The following is a 26,589-nucleotide window of genomic DNA, read 5'->3' on the forward strand; positions in this document are numbered from 1 at the left end:
TTTCTTCCTCTATGCATTTACATGTTCTGGATATCTGGTCTAAATAGAATCACAGAATATGTGACCTTTTGCATCTGGCTTCTTTTACTTAGTATAATTTTTTTAAGATTTGCGCTGTTATAGCAGGTAGCAGAGTTTTACTTTTTATGGCTGAGTAGTATTCCACGGTAGGGGTATACTGTCATCCTCTCACTCATGTGTTGGTGGACATTTGGGTTATTTTCACCTCTTGTCTGCTGTGAATAGTGCTATTATGAGCATGGATTACACACACACACACACACACACACACACACACACACACACACACATATATATAATCTGTTTGAGTCACTGCCTTTAGTACCTGGAGTGGAAATGGTAGCTTAGCTGGTAGCTCAGCGTTGATCATTTGAATGGACCAACTGAGGTTTTAGTAAATAAGGAAATTAAGCTCTATCCAAGCCACTCAAATTAGTATCAGAAGTGGGATTTGACATGGATCTGAGGCCACAGCCCATGTCCTTGTCACTCCGCCATCTCTGTAGAGTCTTGAGGAGGAAACAATTCCTAAAGACCACTAAAGAGGTGGATGAAGGCAGCCAGTAGGTGGGGGCATCGATGGAGCCCTGTGGCTACCGATTCTCTGCTACTGTGGACTTTGTGAACCTTGCCAAGACCAACCCATCACATTTTGAAATAGAGTTTATTTTTAAACGAATGAAAACAGAATTTACTTCCCTGCGTGTGTAACTTTTCATATGAATATGAATCATTAGGAAAGCTGTGTAGTCTACCAGAACTATTATGTAACTTGAGTTTTAACTGGAACGCTGAAAGAAAGGTTAGGAGTTGTGATTAAGCCATTCTTAATATAACTACTAGCTGCCATTTACTGTGCATTCACCAAACGCTGGGCACTTTATCACACGAAACGTAAGCTTCATAACTGTGCGGCTCATCACCATTCTCATCTTATATAAGGAAACTGAGCCCCAGTGAGGTGGCACGACGTGCCCAACTTAGAGCCCAGGTGGGCAGCTCTCAGAGCCCGCTTTCTAACCCACCAGGCCGCTCCTGATCTGGGTCTACTGCTCAGTGAGCTAATTATTGACTGCAAACCAGTCTTAAAGTAAAAAGGGCTCCATTTACATTTTAAAGAAGTAAAAAAAAAATGTAGGGCAAAAGGATTAATTTGGGGCAAGAATGACTTACCTGTGCAAAGTAGAGTTTTAATTTTTTCCCTCTGAACTGGGTTTCATGAAGCTCTATCCTGGCTCTGGCTGCAGATTTAGGATTGCTGAAGTTGATTCGCACGCGTCTGAAACTCTTAAATAGCTGGAAGGTCACACAGTCATCATAAGTCCGGAACAGTCCCTCAAATTTTTCCTAATAAAGACAAAGACAGAGAAAAATTCATTGGTCACGTGTGTCTTGTATGAAGCAGACCTGATGAAACAAGTCACTAAGTAAACAGGCTGTTTAATAACATAAAGAAAAAACAAAATACCTCTAACACATTGTTTTCATCTGTTGGTTTGTTGCCAAATATCTTCCGATAGGTTCAGTTAAAAGATTCGTAGCCTGTACTTGGGAAGCTGAGACAGGAGGATTGAAGGTTCAAAGCCAGTCTCAGCAACTTAGCAAGATCCTGTTTCCAAATAATAAATGAAAGGGGCTGGGGAGGTGGCTCAGAGGTAGATTGCTCCTGGTTCAATCCCTGGTGCCACACACACACACACACACACACACACACACACACACACACGTGTGTGTGTGTTTGTACTTATGCATGTGCTTTTCCTCCTCTGGGGGCAGGGATCACAGCTGTCATCAGTTTCTCAAAGGAGTTCATCATCTCCAAAATATTAGAGGTACTAAGTCAAGTATGCGTGAACAGTATTAATGATTATCAGTCTTGGGGGCACTCTGCTTGTCTGAAACCCCAACCTTTCTGGTCAGGAATGCCAATATGCTGAGTCCTGGACAATGATAAGTGTGTAGGAAGAAAAGCCCTTGGAGATTTGTCTGTCTGTCTGTCTGTCTCTCTCTCTCTCTCTCTTTCCCTCCCTCTCTCCCTCCCTCTTCTTCCCTCCCTCCCTCTCTCCCTCTCTCTCTCCCTTCTCTCTCTCCCTCCCTCCCTCCCTCTCTCTCCCTCTCTCCCTCCCTCCCTCTCTCTCTCTCTCCCTCCCTCTCCCCCCCTTCTCTCTCTGCCATGTGTTTCTGATGAGAAAACTGAGGTTTGTCCACTGGTCAGTTGTCAGGAACAGGATTATCCTCATCCTGACTCCTAAGGGCTGTGTGAAGCAGTACTTTTCTCCCCTGCCCTGGCAAAAAAAAAATACCCTTTATTACATTAAACCACTGGGATTTGGCAATTGTTTTTTTTTTATTCCTACAGCATAGCCAAGTCTATCATAATACAAAGCATTAATTTAAAATTTTTGATTCAGTACACAATTTCAATTCAACTGAAAAAATATCTATTAAATGATCACTTGGTACAGTGCACACACTCTCTCTAGGCTTTGGGAGAGTATAAAGATGAAGATCACTTTGTGCCAACCTACAATGATCTAACGATTTAGTATGAGAGGCAGACACAGACGCAAATAGAACAACACCCAGAAGACTGGGGAAAGGCTTAAAGAAAAAACCAGAGAGTTAAAATATATATATATATATATATATATATATATATATATATATGCTAACATTACTCTCTGTTCCTTTTAGTCTTCAAAGAAAATCCTTATTATAAATAAGAAAACCACTATATTAAGATACTCTGTGTTCTTAGTAGAAAAATCAGCACCAAGAAAGTAATTTTTATAAAACAAAAGAATCTCGCCTGATACCTTGAACAGTAAAAGGTATGAGTGAGTACACAAGGGAAGGAAGATGCATGGACGGTTAATACTGTAAAATGCACAGAGTTTAACTCAAAATTGGCCTAAGAGGCCAGGCGTGGTGGTGCACGCTTGTTATCACAGCATTCAGGAGGCCGAGACAGGAGGATCATGGTTTGCGGCCAGCCTCAGCTACTTAGTGAGGCCCTTTGCAACTCAGTGAGACCTTGTTTCAAAATAAAGAATAAAAATAGGGCTGGGGGTGTAGCTTGTAGGTAGAATGTCCCTGAGTTCCATCCCCAGTACTGCAAACAAACAAACAAACAAACAATTGGCCTAAGAGGTGCTGGACTCCTCCCCTCCATCATGTGGCATGGAATCCTGAGTCTAAAGCCATGAGGAGCCGCCTGGAGTCATTGGCCGGCCCGTCAAAGAGCCGCCACTGAGCCCAAGACCCGCAACTGTAACGACAGAAAGATTTTCTACTGTGTAAAGAATGGCATGGCTAGCCTGGCAGGAAGCGAGGCTGTGTTGCAAGAGATGTTTGCCCATACACTGCCCAAGGGCATCAGCATGGGAAGGTGGGGTGGTAATCTGAGCCTGGAGTCAGAAAGGGGGTGCAGCCTCTCGGGGACCCAAATGGGCGTATCTCGGAGCGTCTCCTCCACACCTGTGGTCCTCTCAAACCCTAGCACCTATTCCTGAGAGATCCCAGACTGTGGTCTGCCAGTTTCTCCCACCTTTCACTCCTGAATCTGTGTCTCTTTCTCTTTTATGCCAATAGATCAATCCAGTCTAAGACCACCAAAGGATATATTCAAAGCTTTTGTTTTTCAACACCTAGGAAGAGTTGAGGCATCCTCTGTCCCCCATTCTGATTTTTCCTGAGCCAAACAAGAATATTCCCTTGTCTTTGCCAGGATGGTTTTTTCCGCCTCTCTCAAGGCCTTGGGGTCAGCCAGCTCCCAAGCCTGGGAAGCTTCAGCTACTACTCCGAGAGGGATCATTAGGGAATCTTTCCCACAATCCCAAGTTTTCCTGAACAGGATTCCTTTAAACCGCTTTGGCCGGGCGTGGTGGCGCACGCTTGTAATCCCCGCGCTTGGGAGGCAGAGACAGGAGGATCGCGCAGGTTCGAAGCTAGCCGCGCGTGCTGGCTTAGGAGACCCTGTTTCCAAATAAAAATGTAAAAATAGGTCTGGGAGTGTAGCCTGGAGGTAGAAGGGCTTCCAGGAACCCCAGTACCACCAAAACCAAAACCAAAACAAAAACAAAAACAAAAACAAAACAAAACAAAAAAACGCTTTGTTTCTCTGAGATGAGAGAACTCTGAGCTGGTAAATCATAGCCAGTGGTTTGATTAATGTGGAGAGTGCTCAGGAATGGGGAGAAGTAGGAGGTTAAATATGTCTTCTTCCTTGTAGCATCTCATATGTTTTAGGACAAAGTTCTTGGGAATTCTTGGTGGTCTCCCATCACCTCTCCCAGGCCCTTGATGCACTGTTAAGGCTGGCATAGTGAGTTTTGCTTTAACTCTCTACTCTTTTAGTCTCCCTCACTTGTTTCCTTGTGGTACTGGAGATTCAACTCCAGCGACATTCAGGCTCAGAGCTATACCTCTAGCCTTTTATTTTTGTAACAGGGTCTCACTAAGTTGCCGACAGTCTTGCTGTGTTACCGAGGCTATCCTTGAACCTGTGATCTTCCCATCTCAGCCTCCCAAGTACTAGGATTAGAGGCACACATCACCACCCCTGGCTTTAGTTTACATTCCTTGTTTACCAAGAGCGGCTGGCCTAAGGGGCTTGGATTAGAAGCCCAGGTTTAGGCTTTGGCGGAATGCTCTGTGTGCTGCCTCTGCTGTGAAGCCTTGTTTCCTACACTAACCCTTCATGGAGGGCTCCAGGCAACTACCACCATGAAGTTGCAGTTGGCCCCTGACATAACCCTCGTCTATCCCTTGGTTGGGGCTGAGGCTGACAAGGGAATGCCGCTCTCCCCTCCAGCCCAGAACTCAAGGCCAGGGATTTCATGGGACCAGATGAGGGTTAATGTGTCTAATGATAATGGCCATAAGCGGCTTCTGTTGACCTGGCAGGTGTTCCCTGTACAAGTCTTTCGGAAACATGTAGTGGTAGTGAGTGACAGCTGGCCAAGAACCGGGGACTCACTGGCCATCTCTACTTTTGTTTCCATTCGTGACAATACAAACATTTCAGTTACTGAGGCCCAAGTTGGCTAGAGGCAGATCCCGCAGAATGAGTCCTCCCAGTGTGCCCTGGGACAGGACAGCAAGGTGCTGTGAAAGGGGTTGGCGGCAGGGCTCTTCCTCCTGCACTATAGCATATGTCTTATCATTCTGATGCCACATTCCCACCAGGCGTGCAGTCAAGTTTTGTTGCCCTCTGGCTGCTGGTTTTCTCCAGATGGGGACCCCAGAAACCCAATAAATTCCTCATTATTTCCTTGATTATAAGGTTTTTGTTTTTGTTTGTTTTGCCTTTGGGTTGAATAATGGTCTGTAGCAGCCATCTCAAGCTCTTGGTTTTAGGATCACTTTACAATCCTAAAAACTATTGAAGATCCCAAAGAACTTTTTGTGGCCTGGGTTTTATTTATCAATGCCTATTTTACTAGAATAAAAATCGAGAAATTTTCAAAATATTTACTCACAAATCCATTTAAAAATAACAATAAGTGCCAGGCGGGGCGTGGTGGCGCACGCTTGTAATCCTTGTGCTTGGGAGGTTGAGACAGGAGGATCGCACAGGTTCGAAGCCAGCCTCAGCTACTTAGTGAGGCTCTCAGCAACTTAGTGAGACTCTGTTTCCAAATAAAATATAAAATAGGTCTGAGAAGATAGCCCGAAGGTAGAAAGCCTCTGGGTTCTACCCCCAGTACCACCAATAAAATAAATAAATAAATAAATAAATAAATAAATAAATAAGTGGGGAATGGAGGCCCATGTTTGTGATCCCAGTACTTGGAAGCCTGAGATGGGAGGATCACAGGTTTGCAGTCAGCCTCAGCAACTTAGTGAGGCCCTGTTTCAAAATAAGATAATAAAATAGGGTTGCGGGTACAGCTTGGAGGCAGAATACCCCTGGGTTTCATCCTCATTACCACCAACAAAAGTAAAAATAATGTTAAACCTATTGTATGCTAACATTACCTTTTAATGGGAAATACTATTTTTGAAAAATAAAAAAATGTAGTAAGAATATTGGCATTGTTTTGAAAATTGTTTTGAAAATTGGCATTGTTTTGAAAATCTCTTTTTTCCCCTTCCTTCCTTCCTTCCTTCCTTCCTTCCTTCCTTCCTTCCTTTTTTCTTTCTTTTGCTTTTATTGGCACATTGTAATTATACATCATACTTAGGTATAGAGTGAGAGGCGGATGTAAATACGTAACACTTGGTGCATTTTCCTCCAGATCCCACACCCTTCCCTCTCCCTCCTTGTACATATCATTGAGATTGGTATTGGTAATTTCATATATGTGCGTGACATTATTTAAGTCATCACCTTCTTTATGTCTCCATCCCCATCCTTCCTCCTCTCAATGCCCTCCAATGCTTCATTTGGAGTCTCTGCTTCTGTATCTGAGGACTCTGTTTCTGACTTTCTCTCTACCTTCCACAGATGCAAGAAAACACAACTATTTGCTTTGTGAGACTGGCTAATGTCACTTAGGATAGTATTCTCAAGACCTTCATAGAATAACTAAGCTCAATGCTTCTCAAATTATTCCATTAAATAGAAAAAGGAAGAATACTTTATACAAAGCCAGCATCACCTTAAACCCCAAACCTAATATAGATACAATAAGAAAAGAAAATTCCAGACCTATATCACAGTTGAACATAGATACAAAAATTCTTAATAAGATACTAGCAATTTATACTCAAAACTACATCAAGAAGATAGTATACTATGACCAAATTAGCTTTATTTCAGGAATGCAAGGTTGGTTCAACATATGCAAACTAAAAAATGTAATCTACCACATTAATATAGCCAAAGTCAGAAGTCACATGATCATCTCAATAAATGCAGAGAAAAATTTCACAAAAATCCAACATCCTTTCATAATAAATGAATGCTGAAGAAATTAGGATAGGAGAAACCTATCTCAACATCATAAAGCTAAATATGATAAACCTAAAGCCAGCATCATCATGAAGGGGGAAAAAGCTGAAGAAATTTCTCTTAAGATCAGGAACAAGATAAGGATGCCCACTATCACTATTTCTACTCAGTATAGTACTTGAAACTCTAGCCCCAGCAATAAGACAAGAGAAGGAAATTAAAGGAATACAAATAGTAAAAAACTGAAATGATCTTTGTTTACTGATAATGTGGTTGATAAAAATAAAGAGTATTAATAACCTTTCAAATAACTGCAAATACTTTTCAACTTCATCAAATCTTGATGACTAGTAGTTTCTAAAAGTGAATTGGAATGTTGAATCTGGAGCCATAACCAAATAACACTGCTGTTTGATCATATTAGGATCTATTAATCTAACTTTGCAGTTTTAATGTGTTTTGTTATTTACCCCTGGATGATTTTGTAATAGTGTACATCTCTCACTTGGAAAATGCTGGTCCTATAGTCATGAAGCTTTCTCAGATGATCAGTTTTATTATACAATATTACAAATGACTTTCATTAATATCACCTCCTATCTTTATCAAAACACGATTAGATACTGGAAAGCTGTCAGATTCACAGTAGTGGATACGAGTTTTCCAAATTTTTAAGTTTTGCTTGAAAGCTCAGTGTTTAGCATCAATAAGAAATATTTTCAGTCATTTTCCCTGAGTTAAGAGATTCGTATCATTTGAGAAATTGTCTGCCAGACACCTGTCTGCATAATTACAGTTTGTCAGTTGTCCTTTCTAGTAAATATGCTATTCTATAAGTAATTAATTACCTGGACAGTTTAGAAGTGCTAAGATGCTTCCTGGAGCCAAGCATTATATTTGGTGTGTTACAGAAGTACTTTACGGGCATTTCCTCTTTTGTCACTTAGGATATTAAAAGAAATATCTACAAAGATAAAGAGTTAATAGGCTTAATAGCATTTACGCTTCATCCAGGGCATTTTTGTTTTGTTTTGGGTACTGGAGATTCAACCCAGAAGCAGAGGCATCCTGTTTTCGAGCTATACCCTCAGTGCTGTTTTTTTTCTTTTTTTTATTTTTGAAACAGAGTCCCACTAAATTATAAATAGTCTTGTAAGTTACTGATGCTTTCTTTAAAGCTACAATCCTCCTGTCTCAGCCCCCCAAGTACTGGAATTACAGGTGTGGGCCACCATGCCTAACGCAAGGCATTCTTAAAACTGACATTTTTTTTTCTTTATTTTTTCCCCCTTTTTTAGTTGCGGATATGTGGTCACAAAGAATATGAATACTCTAATCATGGTTGGTTTTACACCGATTTGTACTAATGTACCAGGACCTTGAAGCACCATTGCTCCTGTACCTCAAGTATAAACATCAACAGAGCTGAAAAGGTAAATGACGTCTTAATATTATTATGAAAAAAGCTGGGCTTTATGGGAACCCCCAGGAGTCTATAAACTTCGAGAACTTCTATACTATAACACATATTTGAAAAAAGTAAGGCTTTGATTGGCTTGAGACCAAGACAGGGGGTCCAGTGAGAACCTTAAGGATATGGCACAATGGTCAAAGATAAGATGTTGCTCAGGGGAGCCCGACGATGGTGGTATTGAAGGCTGCGGAGGAGTCAAAGAGGAAGAAGAGGGAGATGGCGCCATTGGTCTTGGTAAATGGGTGAGAGCCATGAGAACATAATCAGAGGTGGACCGAGGAAGGAAGGGCAGAAAGCCTGTTGGGCAGTGAGAGTTGGACAATGGACAGAGGAAGAGGGAGGGCAATAGCATAGGAAGTCAGGTGACCGAAGGTTGTTAGTAGCGAAGGGAGATACTGATCTGTTCAAGAAACGAAACTACTGAAGAGGGAAAGAGTCAGAAAAGAAAAGAGGACAACGGATGGGGTGGTGGGGACAGGAAAAGGAGATTCAGGAAGGCTTTGATATTTATTCCTGCGAAAGGAGGGATGAGGAGTGGATGGTTTAGTGCAGAAGCAAAACAGACAAGGCTAAAGATGGCTTTTTATGTAGGTGGAGTAGAAGTGAGGTCCTCTGAGCGGGGAAACAGAAGGGAGCTGGGGCTTGAGGAACACAAGAAACTTTAGAACTGTGTCTGTGGTGAAAGGTAGAGAGTCAGTAGGATGGATTGTATCCCCTATAAAAGATGTATTGAAGTCCTAACCTCCAGTCCTGCAGAGTGTGACCTTATTTGGAGAAAGGTTTTAACAGATTAATTTGTAAGATGGGGTTGTACTGGAGAGAGACGGAGTCCTGACCCAACATGACTGGTGTCCTTCTAAGTCAGCAGTCATGTGCAGGGACATGGGGAGAGTCGGGTGAAGATAAAGTGGTAAGACAAAGCGCCCACAAGCCATGGAAAGTCAAGTACCACCAGAAAACCTCCAGAAGCTAGGATGAAGGGAGGCGAGTTTCCTCCACAGTCTTCGCAGCCAGCGGTCCACACTTTGATTTTGGATTCGCCAGCAGGAAGCAAGAGTTCAGGGGACATTCACGAGTCAGAAAAGGAGCTTCATGAGAAGTTTGGGGAGTGACCTGGAGGCTCCCAGAGTGACTACAAGCAGGGGAAAAGAGTTCAACTGGAGGGCAGGACTTTCATGAGGACTTGGTCTAGGAAGAGTGCTGGAATGACAGTCTCGAAGCTTCTTGGGGGAAGTAAGGGTGTTGTAAGCCTTGTATACTGGACTCGAGCTGTGAGAAACTGGAAAATGATCTGCTCACCATTATCAAGAGCAATTCAAGACTCAGAAAGGAAAGGATATAGAGGACCACGGGTCCCTATAAAACCACTGACAGTCAAAAAGATCAAAAGTCAAAAATGCACTTAAAATGCTTAATCTTCTACTCATCCCAGCCTGGTTTATTGTAGAGTCTCGGTTGCTTCTCCTCATGATCGTATGGCTGACTGGGACTGCATCTCACTGCCCCTACCAGATTTCTACTGCATGTTCCCAACCAGGGAGAAGGTCAAAATGCAAAGCACAGTTTCTTCTGGACGCACATCACTTTTGCACATTGTAAAGTAGGACAGTCTTAAAGAGATCATTATAAGTCAGGGACTGTCTATTTTAGAACACCAGAAACATTTAACAAGGGGCTCAAGAGATGAGAGAGAAGAGATTAGAAGAGGGGTTGACAGAAGAATAATGAGTCAGGATGAAGAACCATGCTGGGTGAAGGTAGAACTCAGTGCAGGACGCTGTGTAAATGGTGGGGCTCGAGACACCTGCACCCTCAGCACCATGGATAATTCCTACGTAAAAGGTAACCAGGAAGGTAAGGCCGAGTTGGCAACCCCTGGTGAAAAAAGTGGGAAGGCCACAGCAGGAGTCCAAAAAATGAATGCCAACCAATTTTGTGAGTGCCATATTTTATATAGCAAGTGCTACAATGTCTACACAGAGATATTTCAGGTAGGAGGCCTGGACATGGGAAAATGGCTCTTTACCAAAGAAAGAAAGATCAGCCCTGACTTGGGCCACATCTGAAATAAAGTACATGCGTCGTATAAAATATATATATATATATATATAATTTGGTGGTACTGGGGTTCCTGGAAGCCCCTCTTCCTCCGGGCTACACTCCCAGACCTATTTTATATTTTTGAAACAGGGTCTCTTACGCCAGCCCGGCTGGCTTCGAACCTGCGCGATCCTCCTGTCTCCGCCTCCCAAGCACGGGAATTACAAGCGTGTGCCACCACGCCCGGCAACGTAGTATAAAATATTAACACTCTGGAGTTTGAAGTTTCCTCCCCTCTGATGCACTTGCTTTTCACGAGTAGCTTGGAAAGTGTGGTGACAGGTATTTATTGCTGTGTTGTAGGGAGGCTCACTGCAACTTAGGAGTCTTCTTCCTTCATTTCTAGTATTTTATTTGTTTTGTGTGCTATATTTTTAAAAAAGCATTCAAACATGGCTTGCAAAGACATAGAAGAACATACGTAAGGTAAGCAATTGAGTAGTAAAAAAAAAGGGAGAAACTAAGGGTAGAAACAGAGAGGGGAGAGTCCAGAAGGCTTCTTTAGAAAAGCTTCTCACAGCCTTGAACGCTGCCATGCCCAGCCAACGTCTTGCTTGTACTCGTTCCCAAAGCTCACAGGAAGAAGGCGCTCTCATCACAGGTACAGCTCTCAGAAACTAGAGGGTAAGGAGAGTGTGATCTTAAAGTCAGGGAGTTAGATCAGCCCAGGGTCCTCAGAAAGAGAATTCTATTATTACCTCAGCCCCATCCTTAGCGGGGCGGGGATACACACAGGATACAAACCAACAAACCAAGCAGAAAACCATCAATCCCTTATCGATCCGAGCAAATGTCAGCAAGTTATTTCTTAATTCAAATGTCCTTTCTCAGGTTCCTCAGTGCTTCATATCTACTTGTTTGTTGGACATAAAATCTCAAAAACTATTTTATAAAATACTAAGATAATTAAAATACTACCCTCCATTTAGCTCACTGAGAGATGCCAGCTGAACAATACTTTTTTTTTTTTTTTTTTGGTGGTGCTACTGGGGTTCCTGGAAACCCTTCCAGCTCTGGGATACACTCCCAAACCTATTTTTATACTTTTTTATTTGGAAACAGGGTCTCTTAAGCCAGCAGGGCTGGCTTTGAACCTGCGCGATCCTCCCGTCTCCGCCTCCAAGCGCGGGGATGACAAGCATGCGCCACCACGCCCGGCCTCTAAACAATACTTCTGATATTATCTCAGGATGCCTGAGAGAAAGTTGGGATTATTATTATCCCCTGACCATCACAAAAAGCCACTAAAACCCAAAGAAGTCAATCGCCCACACAAAGCTGCAAACTTATCCAGTTGGCAAAACCGAATGAGTTATGTTATTGGAAGTATGCAAAGGTGTGAGAAGTCTTTCAACAGGAGCAAAGAAACCAGCTTTCTTTGCCAATCCAAAAGGACAATGCTGTCCCAGAAGCGACAGCTTCCAGAGTCCAGTGGTGCCTTCACCTGCATTTCTCCACACCACGCTGTGTGACTTACATATGTTTCAATCTTTACACTTACAATCCCTGTGGGTATAAATTATCTTAATAAGGAGCTCAGTTTCTCTCAAAACCACAAGGCTCTCCTGGGTCAGTCCCCACCCCCTAGATATTTATTGCTGAAACATCAATTCACCGGTGTTCATTACTTCTCAACGTAAACCGGAGATGTAAACATGCAAAGTTATCTTACAGAAAGAGACGATCGTTTCTGGATATTACAAAGAGCTGCATGCCAGAAAACAGGCATACAGACAAAGGTGTACACTGTTTATATTTACAACATCATAGTTACTCTTACCTGATTAACATCACTTTTTTCTAAGGTTTAATTACCCAATGGAGAGTCCAGAAACATGACTCTGCAGGTTCAGTCAATGAATTGCATTATCGAGGGCTGAGTATGTCCCCTCCTTGCTTGAACCCACTTATAAATGCCCAGGATGGAGGGCAGAGGAGGAAGGCATGAAGGAAACTGCCTGGAACTGGTCTTGCAGTTGACCGAGCAGGGGCATTCAGCATCGGGGGTGGACCAAGTGCAGAGCCTCTAAGTGGCCCTGTGTGCGTGCCGAGGACCCTTACTGGGTCTGAGTCCATGGAGTGGCTGCCCTTCCATCGCCAGGACCCAGGGCTTGTTCTGATAGGTCACCCTGCCCCATCCTGCCTGCCCAGAGCAAAGCAGCCTCGTTGGATTAAGCAGGATTCCATTTACCAGTGCCTGCAAGATTCCTGAGTATCTCAGGACCCCGGTCAGCCCCACAGCAGGGTCTCTAAAAACAAAGAGAAGAGCAGGAAGGAGGGTAGACCAGGTCAGACTTCTGGGATAGTACTTATGACCATTGATCTCTGTTAGATGCCACAAAATCGGACTTCTCTGCACGGTGATAAATATCTTTTATGCAAATGGAAGAAGCTGGCAGTCTTTTTATAGCTGCACATTTCAGTTCATGATACCAATGGCTGTCTTGGCTCCGGGCACTTCCTGAAGGCCAGTGGCCTTCATCTTGCCCTGGACCCATCATCAATCTGCAAGATGCCTGTGGCTGTCATCAGCCTGATGAGACGTGGCTCTGACTGTACATCTGTCATTGATAATATGCACAACCCCCCTTACAGCTTCTCTGTTCTCCTATGAAGAAAGGAATTGCATTTCACATTTACTCAAATGTTGACTTATTAGATACGGGTAATAAGAAGCAGTCTAAATTTACTTTACTAGTACAGACTCTGGAACTCCACTACCTGGTTGAAATTCTGCCCCAGCTGTTAATGACTCAATGACACCTCAGGTTTTTTTAATCTATAAAATGAGAGCCAGGCATGGTGGTGCACACCTATAATACCAGTACTTGGGAGGCCAGAACAGGAGAGGCACAGTTTCGAGGCCAGCCTCAGAAATTGAATAAGGCCCTCTGCAACTGAGTAAGATCCTGTTTCAAAATAAAAAAATAGAGCCAGGTGTGGTGGCACACACTTGTAATCCCAGCATTTGGGAGGCTGAAACCTGGAGGATCATGGTTCGCGGACAGCCTCAGCAACTTAGTGAGGCCCTCTGCAACTCAGTGAGACCTGGTTTCAAAATAATAAAAAATAGCGCAGAAGTGTAACTTGGAGGTCAAATGCCCCTGGGTTCCATCCGCAGACCTACACATACACACAAATAAAAATAAAAATAAAAACTAGAGTTGGAGGTGTAGCTCAGAGCTAGAACACCACTAGTTCAATCCACAGTACCTCAATCAATCAATAATCAATAAAATGAGGGTATTAACAGCATCTGTCTCATAATGACGTCCTGAATATGAATTGACTTAGTATAGTCAAGTCACTTTAAAAGTTGCTGAGCATAGTAAAAGCAAGGGAACTGTCATTATTAATATAATATTGGAAGGTAAATAATATGTCTATATTTGGTCTGTTAGCACTAGCTGTACAAGTCTTCCTGTATCTATATCCGAGCACATTATATCTGTGTCTATTGATTTTTTTCTATATTTGTACCTGTATATGTTTCTTAAAGACTGCAAAGAGCAATTATAGGAATGCTAGCACTATGTTTTATATAAAATTAACTCTCTGCTGTGGTTACTCATGCCTATAATCCTAGTACTTGGGAGGCTGGGACAAGAGGATTGCAAATTTGAGGCTACCCTCAGAAGCTTAGCCAGATCCTGTTTCAAAAAATAAAATGAAATAGGATTGGAGGTGTAGCTCGAAGATAGAATGCCCCTGGATTTAATCCCTAGTACCACAGTACCACACAAATACACGAATAAATTTTTTTCTAACTTGATTTCATTGATGTTGTTGTTTACTTAAAATGCAGAGACCAGATTAACTATCAACATGTCTTTATTGTCTATAAAGCTTTAAAGTACACATTAAAAAAATTGCAATGACTCTCACTATGTTGCCCAGGCTGGCCTTGAACTCAGGGGTCGAGCAATCCTTCCCTCTCAGCCTCCCGGGAGCCTGGGGATGCAGGTGTAGGTCTCTGTGCTGGCTTCTTTGAAGCTTTAAAGATCCTTTACAAAACAATGCGGTAAATCAAATCATTTTAAGGAAGAAATCAACTTGGCGTTTGCCTTCAATCCTTCCCCTTGGAGATCCTGCACCATTAGCAGGGGCCGGGGCTCAAGAGAGATAGTCAACAAGGAAAACGTTCCCAGCCACTACTGAGAGCATCCAGAGGCTGTGCACACACGACTGGTTAAGCCCCTCTTACCTCTCTCCCTTCCCCAGCACACTTCCATGCTCCTAAACAGACCCATCTCCGAAGCCCACACCTCACATGCCCTTGTTTCCAGAACACTCAAACATTCTCTACAACAAGGCACCTTATGCTTCATGGCCCTAAACCATTTCTTTTATTTTTGGCTATGGCACTAAACCTGCCATTCATTTATCTCAACAATGGTCCCCAGTTGCTCAAGCCAGGGAGCTCCGTGCTCTCATCACTCGGGAGCACCCGCCCTTCAACCGGCCCTGTGCCCTCTGGACCCATCACAGTCTCCGCCATTATCTTCTTATTCTTCATCCTGCCATCAAGTTCGGATGGCATGGCCACAGAGAGTTCACTAGGTCTGTCTGTCTTCTGTCTGGCTCCTCTAGAACCAACCTTGAAAGTTTGGGGCTATAGAAGTCCTTCAAGCAGAGAACACTGTAGCCTGTCATCCTCTGTAAAAATCCTCCAATGGGTCCCATGCCAGGCAGGATGGTGTTCAGCCTAACATTTAAGGCTGTGCATTAAATGGCCATCGCTCACCCACTAACCTCACAGTCCACCTTTGCCTGACCATGTCCTCCGATTCTCACCATAGTTCCACTTAGATTGCAGTTCGCAGCCAGCCTCAGCTACTTAGTGAGGCCCTCTGCAACTCAGTGAGAGCCTGCTTCAAAATAAAGAATAAAAATAGGGCTGAGGGCATAGCTCGGAGATAGAATGGCCTTGGGTTCCATCCCCAATACTGCAAATAGTAGTAGTAGTAGTAGTAGTAGTAGTAGTAGTAGCAGCAGCAGTAATAATAATAATAATAATAATAATAATAATAACCACAACTCAAGGCCCAGCTTAGACCTCACATCTGAGAAATCCTTCCTGAATCCCACCGAGGGCCAGATATCCTCCAGCCCTGCTCTAAATATCTAGCTCGTGAGGATAACTGCTCTCTCTCATTATTTGGATTTCAAAAAGAATGGTGTCATTTTGTCTTTTCATGCTTCCATCCTATGTTCATTATTGAGCACCAACTGTATGTCGCATGGAATGCCTGAACTACCCAAAGAGCCCTCTTGGTAATAAAAGAAACTAGAAAATGCTGAGAACACAGCTTCCCTTCCCCACACTACCTGTTGGCGAACGTGTCCATGTTTTCAAGCCTATGCTTTGTTGCATGAACTGATGTGGTCTGAACAGACCGATTAAGACTCTCCATGATGTGACATCATGGAATGCCAAAGTCCATTCAACACACTTCTCCCCTATACTCTTTCCAGACCACTCATGACCACTTTCTCTTCCTCCACTCGGGTTTAATTTCTACTTCCTCTGGGTATTTCAAACGCTCTGCCTCTCTTTTCAGACGTATATGCTATCTGAGCACGTGTGTTGGTGTCTGCGGGCTATTGAGAAAGACTTCAGGGAAAGAGTGGGGGACAAAAGATGGGTAGGTTTTTGACAGGCCCAAATGGGTGGTGGAGGAAGGAAGCTTGTCACTCAGGCAATGGGCAGCATTATCAAAGGATTTCTATACCCATATTCATCTGGTGTCACCACATTTAAAAAAAAGGGTACTGGCCGGGCGTGGTGGCGCACACTTGTAATCCCCGCGCTTGGGAGGCGGAGACAGGAGGATCGCGCTGGTTCGGAGCCAGCCTTGCTGGCTTAAGAGACCCTGTTTCCACATAAAAAAGTTAAAAGATAGGTCTGGGAGTGTAGCCCGTGGGAGTGTATCCCGGAGGTAGAAGGGCTTCCAGGAACCCCAGTACCACCAAAAAAAAAAAAAAAAAAAAAAAATTACTGGAGGGGTGAGAAAGGAGGTAGAAATCATATTTGGTTCTGTGCCACGTTTCCCTAGGAATGGCTGTGTTGCATGAGAACCACTGTTATTAAATGCTTACAGAAGTGTAGGAAATTAGATCAAACAAGTGGTGAGATTTGGCCAACAGTCAGCACTTACACATTTCTTAGGTTTGCGCTCAGAGCAAGACGCTTCAGAGAATCTGTTTCCCATGGGTTCTAACTATGGGTCAGGGGCCTGAGGATGCAGACAGGGCGGTCTGTTCACCAGCCCAGAGACCTGCTGGGGGGACTAGTCCCTTCCAGAATGCTCCACAGCATAGCAGGTGAGAGAGAGGTAGGAAATGAACTTCTAAAATCAAGGGAGAAGTGAAGCCTCTGTTTTAATATCAGGTTATCAATAAATAAAGAGGACATTTTAAGGAAGTTGAATGTTACATTAAAGGGCTAAATCCTAAATACGTTCCATGTCACATATTTCTTACAACAGGCAATTAAAATTTTAATCTACTCATTTTCCCATTTGGCATATGATCAAAGTAAGGTTTTCAAAGGCAGCATGGTATTCTTACACTCATTTTCCCTTTGGGGATTGAAATGGCATTTGAATTCTTTTAAGAGCAGATATGAGCATTTTTTAAATGACTGAGTCATTAAATCTAAAAGGAAAGCACACAGTGTTTATACTCTAATGGTCTTTCCACCGGCTCTCTCCCTCACCTTTACCTTTCCTATTTTATTTATAGGTTCTCCTTTCTGTTCTTTATAGAAAAGCCTAGAGAAGAATTCACATTTGTGATACGCCCTTACGTGAAGTTAAATTTCTCATGTTCAAATTCCTTGAGATGGTAAACTAAAATGTCTGCTTCAACCCATTGCAAATTCAGGATACAAGGCACCTAAAAAAAAGCCCTGCCAAGTTGGAACATGACAGTCAACACCTGTCAAGGCTGAGGTGGATGTACCAGAAACAAAGAAGACTGTCTGGCAGTAACTAGCAGTGGGCAGAATTTTGGACAGAAATTTTGCACAGCGGTTAAATTTCCACCTCTGGGTATTTAAGAGCTAGTGAATCATTATCGCAGGTAGGACTAATAATGGCTAAGGTTCAAATGTTTTCTAGGTGCCAGATCCTCCCTAGATCCCCGATAGATGCCAGTTCATTTTATTTTTACAACAAACTCACATGGCAGATGAAGAAACAGGCTGGAAAACAAATAATGCCACTGGGTTCAAAAAAAGAAAAAAGAAAAAACACTCTGACTAAAGGAGGAGCTGGTGAATGAATGAAGGCAAATTTCATCCTGGAGAGTCTGGTACCTGGCGTGTAGTCACTTCTTCCCCCAACCTTACAATAAAGTCGCCTTCAAAGCCATCTATCCCTGCTTCCTCCTGTATGTCTGTCTGCTCTAGCCTTGAGAAGTTGACCTGAAGGACTGAGGACCATGATGCACCTGCCACCCCTCTGCCACCACTCGGGGCATAATGTCTCATGTAAAAAGGAACCTGAGAGTCCTTAGGAATCACATCACGAGAAGAGGCAAATCCATAAAGTAGCACGCAAAAGTAACAAGTGCAGTGGTAGCAAAAGCAGAAGCTTAGGGAAGCGACTTCAGCCATCAACACCCAGCACATACCAAAGCAACTGACCAGCACTACTAGTGATACCCTCATCCTTCTTGAGTTTTCATTTCTTGGTCTGTGGGAATTTGGATTTGCTGTTTTAGGAAAAACTATTTCACTTCCCCACAGGCACAAATTCCTATTTCTTTTCATAAAAAAAAAAATCACATCTATCTTGTGTTTCCTTCCTAGAATTTCTAAGTGCCTTTCTATTTTTGTTAAAGAGACCCAGCCTTTGTCTCATGGGTCACCTCCCCAAATCAAACGTTCAGGCTGCATATGATTTCATTTGAGATGTCATTGGTTGCTTATTGAAACTTCTGTGGTATAATACAGAGTCAAGATATGTGGCCCATTAAAAACTAGTGCTCCGATCAGCACTATTGCAGCTATGATCTAAAAGATGGACCATGTAATTTAGAGGAAAGAAGATTTATTTGGTTTTGGGTTCAGTCCACGTGAGGCTGGGGACCACGTATCTCAGGGCATGGCAGAAGGAACTGGGGAGAGAAAAACCACATGGGCCGTGCTTACATCATGGAGGCCAAAAACAAGAGAGAGGGAGAGATGGGTGAGAAGGAGCCATAGATAATCTCCAAGGCCACACCCCCAAGAATCCACCTCCTTTAGCCACACCCTAAGGGTCCACCCAGGTAAGTACATTACAATGGAGAGTAGAATGCCCCTGGGTTCAATTCTCAGTACACACACACACAAAAAGAATCAAAATGGCAGGTAATAATGAACATCTCTCTATTATGACATCAGACATAAATGGTCTCAACTCTCCAATTAAAAGACATAGATCAAAAATGTAGTGCATCAAAAATTAAGATCCAGCTTTGTGTTGTTTTCAAGAGACTCACAAGCAATAAGATTAAAATAGTAATACAACAAAGACTCATTCCCCCCAAAAAAGCTCCAGACAGATGGATTCCCAGGTGAAGTCTACCAAACTTTTCAAGAAGAAATGCCAATGCTCTTCAAGTTGTTAAAAAAAAATCAAAGTAGGGCAATACTTCCAAATTAATCCTATGAAGCTAGTATTATCTTGATACCAAAGCCAGTAAGGACATAACAAGTATAGAAAACTGCAAAACAATATTTCTGATGAACATAGATGTAAAAATCCTTAATAAAACTTAGCAATTTATATTGAAAATACATTAAGATGATTGTACATCCTGATCAAGTGGTTTTATCACAAGGATGCAAGGATAGTTCAACATACACAAATCAATTAATGTAATTAGTCACACAATGGAAGACAAAAATCATATGATCATCTCTTGAGGTGCTGAAAAAGCCATTGACAAAATTCAGTACTCATTCATGTTAAAAATACTGAATAAATTAGGAATAAAAGGAACTCACCTAAACACCATATATAGGCTATAAATGACAAACTCAAAGCCTACACAATACTAACTGAAGAAAACCTGAAAGCATTTCCTTTAAAGTCAGGAACATGACAAGGACGCCCACTCCTATTCAAAATAATACTTGAAATTTTAACTAAAGCGATTAGAAAAGAGAATGAAAAAGATATAAATAGAAAAGTGCCGGGCGTGGTGCACGCTTGTAACCCCAGTGTTCACGAGGTGGAGACTGGAGGATCACAGTAAGAAAATAAAAAATTCCACCATAAGACTTCTAGAACTAATAAACAAATGCAACAATATTGCAGGATACCACATCAACATACAAAATAAATGCTTTCTTATATGCAATAATGAATCTGCTGAAAAAGAAATTAGAAAAATATTTTCGTTCATAATAGCCTCAAAAAATACCTAGTAATTAATCTAACCAATGAGAATTATAGAACACTGAAGAAATTGAACGAGACATCGGAAGATGAAAAGATCTCCCATCTTGTTGAATAGGCAAAATTAACGTTAAATGGCCACATTGCCAAAGCAATATGCAGATTCAGTACAATCCTCATCAAGATGCCAATGGAATTCTTCACGGTACTAGAAAAACAGATCTGAAATGTATGTGAAAGAATAAAAGACCCCAAAGAGCCAGAGCGATTGCGGGCAATATGAGAAATGCTGGAGGCGCCACGATTTCTAACTAAAATGTTTATTAACAGTTGTGTCCTGGGGACAAGTTTTGAGGCCAAGAGTCTGCAGTGGGGGAGGTTGGCTCCTCCCTACTCCACTGACTACTGTATGAAAGCCCTGCCCCTTTACCTGGTTACCCAGGACAAGCATCTCAGCTGTGCACTCCAGAGTGTGTGTGTGTGTGTGTGTGTGTGTGTTGGGGTGCAGGGGCTTCTGAGAGAACAGAGGCCTTCTATGTTGCTCCTGCCCCTAGGGTACTATGTGCCTGCTGCCTTCCAGAAAAATTCCTGATCTGCTCCGGCACTCTCCTACTTCCAGTGCTATGGATTGCTTCTTCTATTTTGCCCCTTCCATTTCAGAGAGATTTTGGTAAAGAGATTTACTCAGCACTTTCTACGTCTGCTGTTTTGAGGTAGAAGTGCACCGGGGACTTCTTGTCTAGATTACATTCGGTTGAACTGCATGAAATTGCATTTTAGGAAGGTCAAAAACCCCACGAAATTGGTAATTTCTTGTGGTTCAATTTAACAGTAAGTTCACAGGGTGCTGATAAAACCAGGTGAAACAAGGAATACTTCTCTAATGCTTTTTAGAGAATAAAATTAATCATTAACTTTTAATAAGAGGCATTTTTTAAAAAATTGTTCATTTTTCAACTTCAAGGAAGGGGACTCATAATTTAGCTCCAATTTAATGTCAAAATTAGAACTATGTGGGCACTTTTCTTGTTATTCCCTCAGTTTCCACAACACTGTTGTATTATAGGTGTTCTGTGGGTTTATCAGCAGAAGGATATTGATATAGTTAGATATAGAATATATTAATGCTCATAACTGATAGAATTAGGTTATGAGGATTATAATCTCAACAGAGAATAAATTCATTGTACTGGATTTACTGGGTGGTAACCTAGGTAGGTAGGGTATGCGTGAAGAAGATGGATCCCTGGGGGTGAGGCTTTGGAGATTATATATGGTCCCTGTGAGCAAATAAATTTTGCTTTCTTTAAATTTTGTGGTGGTCTGATATTTTGGATTTCAGGAGCGAGGACGTGGACTAAAGAGATACGTTAAAGGGTTCAGGGTGCACACTGACTCAGACACACAGGTGCCATGGCACATCTAGGGGGAAATTCAGAGAGCTGTGGGAAGGCTAGAGAAAGCTAACCTGTCCTCTGCCTTCACAGGACTTGGCTGTGTTTGTCTCAAGAAATGGCAGTCACACTGAGTTGTTTTTTATTCTGGGAGCTGGTGTTCTAAACTGTTGGAAGTGAGCAGCTCATGCGGTCACCTTTTCTCTTAGCATCCTTCCTGATGTTGCCAGTGAGACACTGGTACCAATAACCAATGCAGTAATGATGGCATGGAACTCACGGCCTTTCTGTTTTATTCATGAAAACATATTTTGGGCGTACTCATAATGATAACAATAACTTCAGGGTGTTTATGTAACAGTTCAGGGTTTATACGTTGCTTTTCTATGTGCTTTCTGTCTTTTATAGTGATTATATCACTGATGTTCACAAACTTCTGAGGTATGTAGGGGAAGCGTTACTTGTGTTATTTTTCAGATATGGAAAATAAGAGTTAAGGAGCTAAGTGATTTTCCTTTGCTAAAAGTTAATATTTTCTTTCAGAAATAATAAGTTATTACCATGGTCAGAATAAGTTATTACCATGGTTCTTTGATTACATGAGAAAAAAAAATCTTGTGTAGTATTTAAAAATGCATGGATTATATGCTTGAAAAATGTAAATGGGCTCATCAATATCTCAGAACCCTTAAGATATTTTCTTAGTGTAGAAGAGATATAGATCAATATCCACTTATTTGAGTGACTATGTCCAACTCTAACATAGGTATTTGCTCTAAAAGGAAAACTTGAGCTAATCACGATCGCCTCCTTTTTAGAATGTGGCCTTGAAAATAATATTATGATTTGTATGTTTCTTTTGTAAACAAATATAACCCCTGCGTTTGGCTCTTGGGGCAAAGTTGGCCTGTGCCAGCTTTGTGGAAGGTCAGATGCATAGACGCTGATGAAGGTGACGAGAATTTGTCTGAATTGGGGCAGAACACAGGGGTTTCCTGTGGATCACACAGCAAGGAAATTGTGCGAGGCACTGTGATTATTTTATCGTTTACTTTTCAGAAGCATTCTAGCTGCTTTCCTGGGTGTGATCCAAAGGTCAACACCGAGTTGTTCAGACAAGGTGTTCAACCTGCAAGCCTCTGATAAAGGCAAACTGTTTTAGAGGAACTTCTGTTTTTAGAACACTGATTATATTACCAGAGGAACATATCAACGGATGGTGCCTTGCATTGAATTCCATTATTCAGATCCCGATATGTGGGCCATCTCCCTTCTCCACTGTGGAGACAAAAAACAAGAGGGGCGGAGTTTTGGCTTTTAAGTTCAGAAGCTGAGATCCATCAGCCTGTATAAAATATTTGGGGGCACATTTGCGGAACCAGTTGTTCCCATCAAGAAAGGATAAAAATTCTCTAAATCAGGGATAGGAGGGACAGCTGGAGGGAGCGGCAATCAAGTTATATGTTGAACCATCTCTGAGTACAAGCTTGGCACCACCCCGAGTCTTGGCCAGAACCTCCAAAGGGTGGTGGTCTAACAGGTGAGTAGGATTCTGAGATCCAGGTGAGTTGAGAGAGGAGTTAAGTGATTAAGGTGCAGGAGGGCAGCACGCTTGGAACCCCCTCCTATACTCTGCTTTGTGTAAGAACAGTAGCGCGAACACGGGTGTGTGGTAGACCTGGGAGACAGCCTCAGTGATTTCTTTTACATAGCTTTAGGGTGTCTCCAACAGCTACCCCAACAGTGTCAACATGTTCTTGAGTTTTTCCAAGAGGAGCAGAGATGTAGGCAGAGAGAAAAGCAGTGCCAAGGAGACCTTGTGGCCAGGACAAGAAAGAAAGAGAATAACCTCATGGCCCCTTACAAGGGAGTAGATGGAACCGTGAGTACTCCATGCCAGGAGGTCGGGATGAGGGTGACTGGGGACCAGAAGAGCTATGGATGCTCAAGTGGCTGATTGTGTGTGTGTGTGTGTGTGTGTGTGTGTGTGTGTGTCTGGGGATTTAACTTAGGGACATTCTACCTCTGAGCTACACCCCCAGCCCTCCTTTATTTTTTATGTTGAAACAGGGTCTCACTAAGTTGCAGAGGGCCTCACTAAGGCGAGCCATGAACCTGTGATTTTTCTATCTCAGCTTCCCAAGTGCTGGGATTACAAGCATGCACCACCACATCTGGCTTCAACTGGCTAAATTTAAATAAAGCCACCTCCAATCCCAAATCCCAACCATCATGTCTCAGTGCTTTGACGATGTGTAAGGGTTTTTAATTCAACATCCATTTTAGTTTGGTCTGAATTGACTGAGAAAATCCTACGGTGACTAAGAAAAAGGCTGGAAGTAACTAAGATTATAGTCCTGAAGGACAAAATTGCTTTTGTGTCCCTGAGTCGATGGTCCATAAAATCTGTACCTCGGCGTCCCTCTAAAGCTCAAGAAATCGTGATCAAACCAGTGGGTGAATTTGTCAACACTGGACTTGCGTCCTCTACCTTCTCCCAGGTAAAGTCCACTTCAAGCCATTCAGAGGGCATCCAGAGTCACTAATGTCCTTGTAGCAGCTTGTCAATAACCACGAAATGTGCATTTGTTAGCCTGGCAATTAGCATCAACTACTTTGTTATCCTTGAGAAAGAAGAGCTCTTTGGTCGTCCCAGGCCAGTGGTGACAAATCACTTATGGAATGATTGTTGAACTAGAACTTTCCCTCTGCTGCCCAGCTGTTGAGACACAGGGTCTTCTCCACCACCGTCTCTTAGAACTTAGTGGTTTCTCATGCTCCAATCGCACAAAGACACCTACAGAAAGGCCCAAGGGATGGAAAGTTGCCGAAATTACAGAAGATACGCCATAAATAATAATAACTGTCGAGTTACATCCACTTCGAGGTTGTAACTATTTCACTGGACCGGTATCTTTTTCCATCTGAAGAATGTTTGAGAGAGAAAAATGTGGGCCATGGTTTGATGCTACTGGATATCTTTCTACACCATAAGAAATTTCCTCGTAACTTCTGTCCACAGTGCTGGGCATCAGTAGTGTTGACTACAGAGTAGATTTTGCCCCAGTGCAACCCACAATGTGATGCCAGACCCAACAAGAGGAGCAGCACCTGTGCCCAGGAAGAAGTAAGGCAGACACAGCCAGGAGCTTGTGAGTCTGGGATTTACCTGTTCCTCCATCAAAAGAGGCCGCCATGAGAACTGCCAATCTACCCACATCTGCTGAGATGGGAGAAATGTATTTTAACTCTAATTGGCATCATCAAACTGTCCCTCTCAGATCTTATGAGCTATGTGTGGCCTCTTCCACACAATCCTAAGTCGGTGAACACTTCAACACAAATCCTACCTGTGTCTGAAAGGGCAGATTTTCTGCCCTCAAGTACGGGAGTTGCAGTTGCCTTGGAAACCCACCGAACTGCACTGAGCCATCGTTTTGGCTTACCATCAGCTAAAATCTAGCTCATCGCGACGGCCTGCCCTTGCAGAGGCGCTGGGGGTGGTGGCCATGCGCACTATGTTTTGAGCTGGACAGGGACAGAGCCGGCTGGAGCTGACCCTGCGGCCAACAACAGCCTGCTACTTTTGTTAGCTTCCTTTGAAAGTGGATGTGACCTCATTAAGCTCTAAGCAGACCGCCAGTACCACGGGCCCTGTTGTGGAAACGGAACACACGTGCAAGTTGAGGATACACGTCTGTGCTTGTGAAGACAAGGAAGAAGAATAGCTTCACCCTATCAAGGAAGGAACTTAGTATGGTGGTTAAGGGAAAATGCTACATCTAACCACACTTTTGTTTATTTATTTATTTTTGGCGGGTCTGGGGATGGAACCCAGGGGCATTCGACCTCTGAGCTACACCCCCAGCCCTGTTTTTTTATTCTTTATTTTGATACAGGGTCTCACTGACTTACAAAGGGCCTCACTAAATAGCTGAGGTTGTCTGCGAACCGTGACCCTCTGGTCTCAGCCTCCCGAATGCTGGGATTACAAGCGTGCACCACCGCGCCTGGCTAACAATACTAGTTTTATCCTTTCATTTTCCCTATATTACACATCCACACACTTTTTAAAAATCATTTGAGAAAAGATACACTAAGTTCATTAACGTGTTCATTAACCTTATCAAAAACTTGAGCCTTACCTGCTGGTAGAGAGAATCGGTTTCCATTGTATCTCACACACTTATACTTAGAATTCTTTGTCACCTAACAAGCAAACGTAGATGCTTTAGGCCACACCAAAAGAGTGCCCATTTTCTCTTCTGCAGATGAACATGCAGAATAGTCTTCCTCTAGAGAGATTTGTTTCAACCCCGGCACTACCGACATTTGAAGTCATATAATTCTTTGTTGTATGAGGATGTCCTCCAGATTATAAGATATTTAGTGCTAGCCCTGCTTCTGTCTACTAAATACAAATAGAACTTTCTAACTGTTATAATAAAAATGATCCCATAGACAATTTTTTTCTCCTGGGGAGGGGGAAAGGGCAGCTATATCCTGTGGAGAAGCTACGCACCATATTTCTCTGCCTTCAGACCTTAAGCAAGCATGCCATTCTTCACACCGCTCCTTGACCTAAATCCTACTCGACCTCTAAGACCAGCTGGACAGGGCCCTGTACTACTTATGTGGTCGTAACCTGGTTCTCAGACCATACTGGGTCCCATTGTTTTTTTATTTTTATTTTTTTTCTCTGTTGCTTGCTAGAGGAGAGCTTTGCTCCAGTGACTGTTTTTTTTTTTTTTTTTTTTTTTTTTTTTATTCCTTTCAGCTCCTTATCTGCAGCATAAAACAAGAATAGCTTCTTCTCTCATAGAGTTGGTGTGAGAATTCAATGATACTGCGTAAGGGCTCAAAAAAAGGCTTGCTTAGATGACATGCTCTGTGTACAGTGGCGATTAATAAGCACTCTGCGGATGTTGTTGGCAGCTGCTGTCAAATTAATAAATGAAGAGATTGTGTCACAAAATGATTCGGAGGCTTGCTAACAGAAGTAGGAGTGGACACTGTTTCAGCACACCCCCTGAGATGTGCGTTACCCCACACAGGGCTTTGAAAGGTCAAGGGCAATTCCTTGAAGATGACATTCTTGGCCAGATTACCTCTGGGCTGCCATGGCCCAGACCTGGTAGTGTAGGTGAGGTGATCAGTCATTCTAAATTGGAGAAGTCACAGCAATGCCATTTGAAGGAACATTTAAAGGCCCAGAATCCCTTAAGCATCATTCCCGGAAAGTGATTTTTTTTTAAAGAAGAGAACAAAATATCAGGAACATTTCAATCTCTTTGTGCAAAGAATCGTACAGCAGAA

At 42.7% G+C, this 26,589-nt stretch overlaps 1 protein-coding gene across 2 annotated transcripts in view; it reads right to left on the reverse strand.

Annotated features, from left to right (window-relative positions):
* RCAN2 (regulator of calcineurin 2) overlaps nucleotides 1–26,589 on the reverse strand; it is a gene marked incomplete at both ends in the record, with an annotated part of 193,776 nt that overhangs the window by 17,202 nt on the left and 149,985 nt on the right. For both annotated transcript variants that reach the window (XM_080699976.1, XM_080699977.1), the window contains one exon: nucleotides 1,195–1,368. In XM_080699976.1, coding sequence (XP_080556102.1) covers nucleotides 1,195–1,368 — 174 coding nt within the window. The remainder of the gene's footprint in view (nucleotides 1–1,194; nucleotides 1,369–26,589) is intronic.

The sequence above is a fragment of the Muscardinus avellanarius genome (genome assembly GCF_963383645.1).
Source record: "Muscardinus avellanarius genome assembly, chromosome: 8".
Classification (NCBI taxonomy): Eukaryota; Metazoa; Chordata; class Mammalia; order Rodentia; family Gliridae; genus Muscardinus; species Muscardinus avellanarius.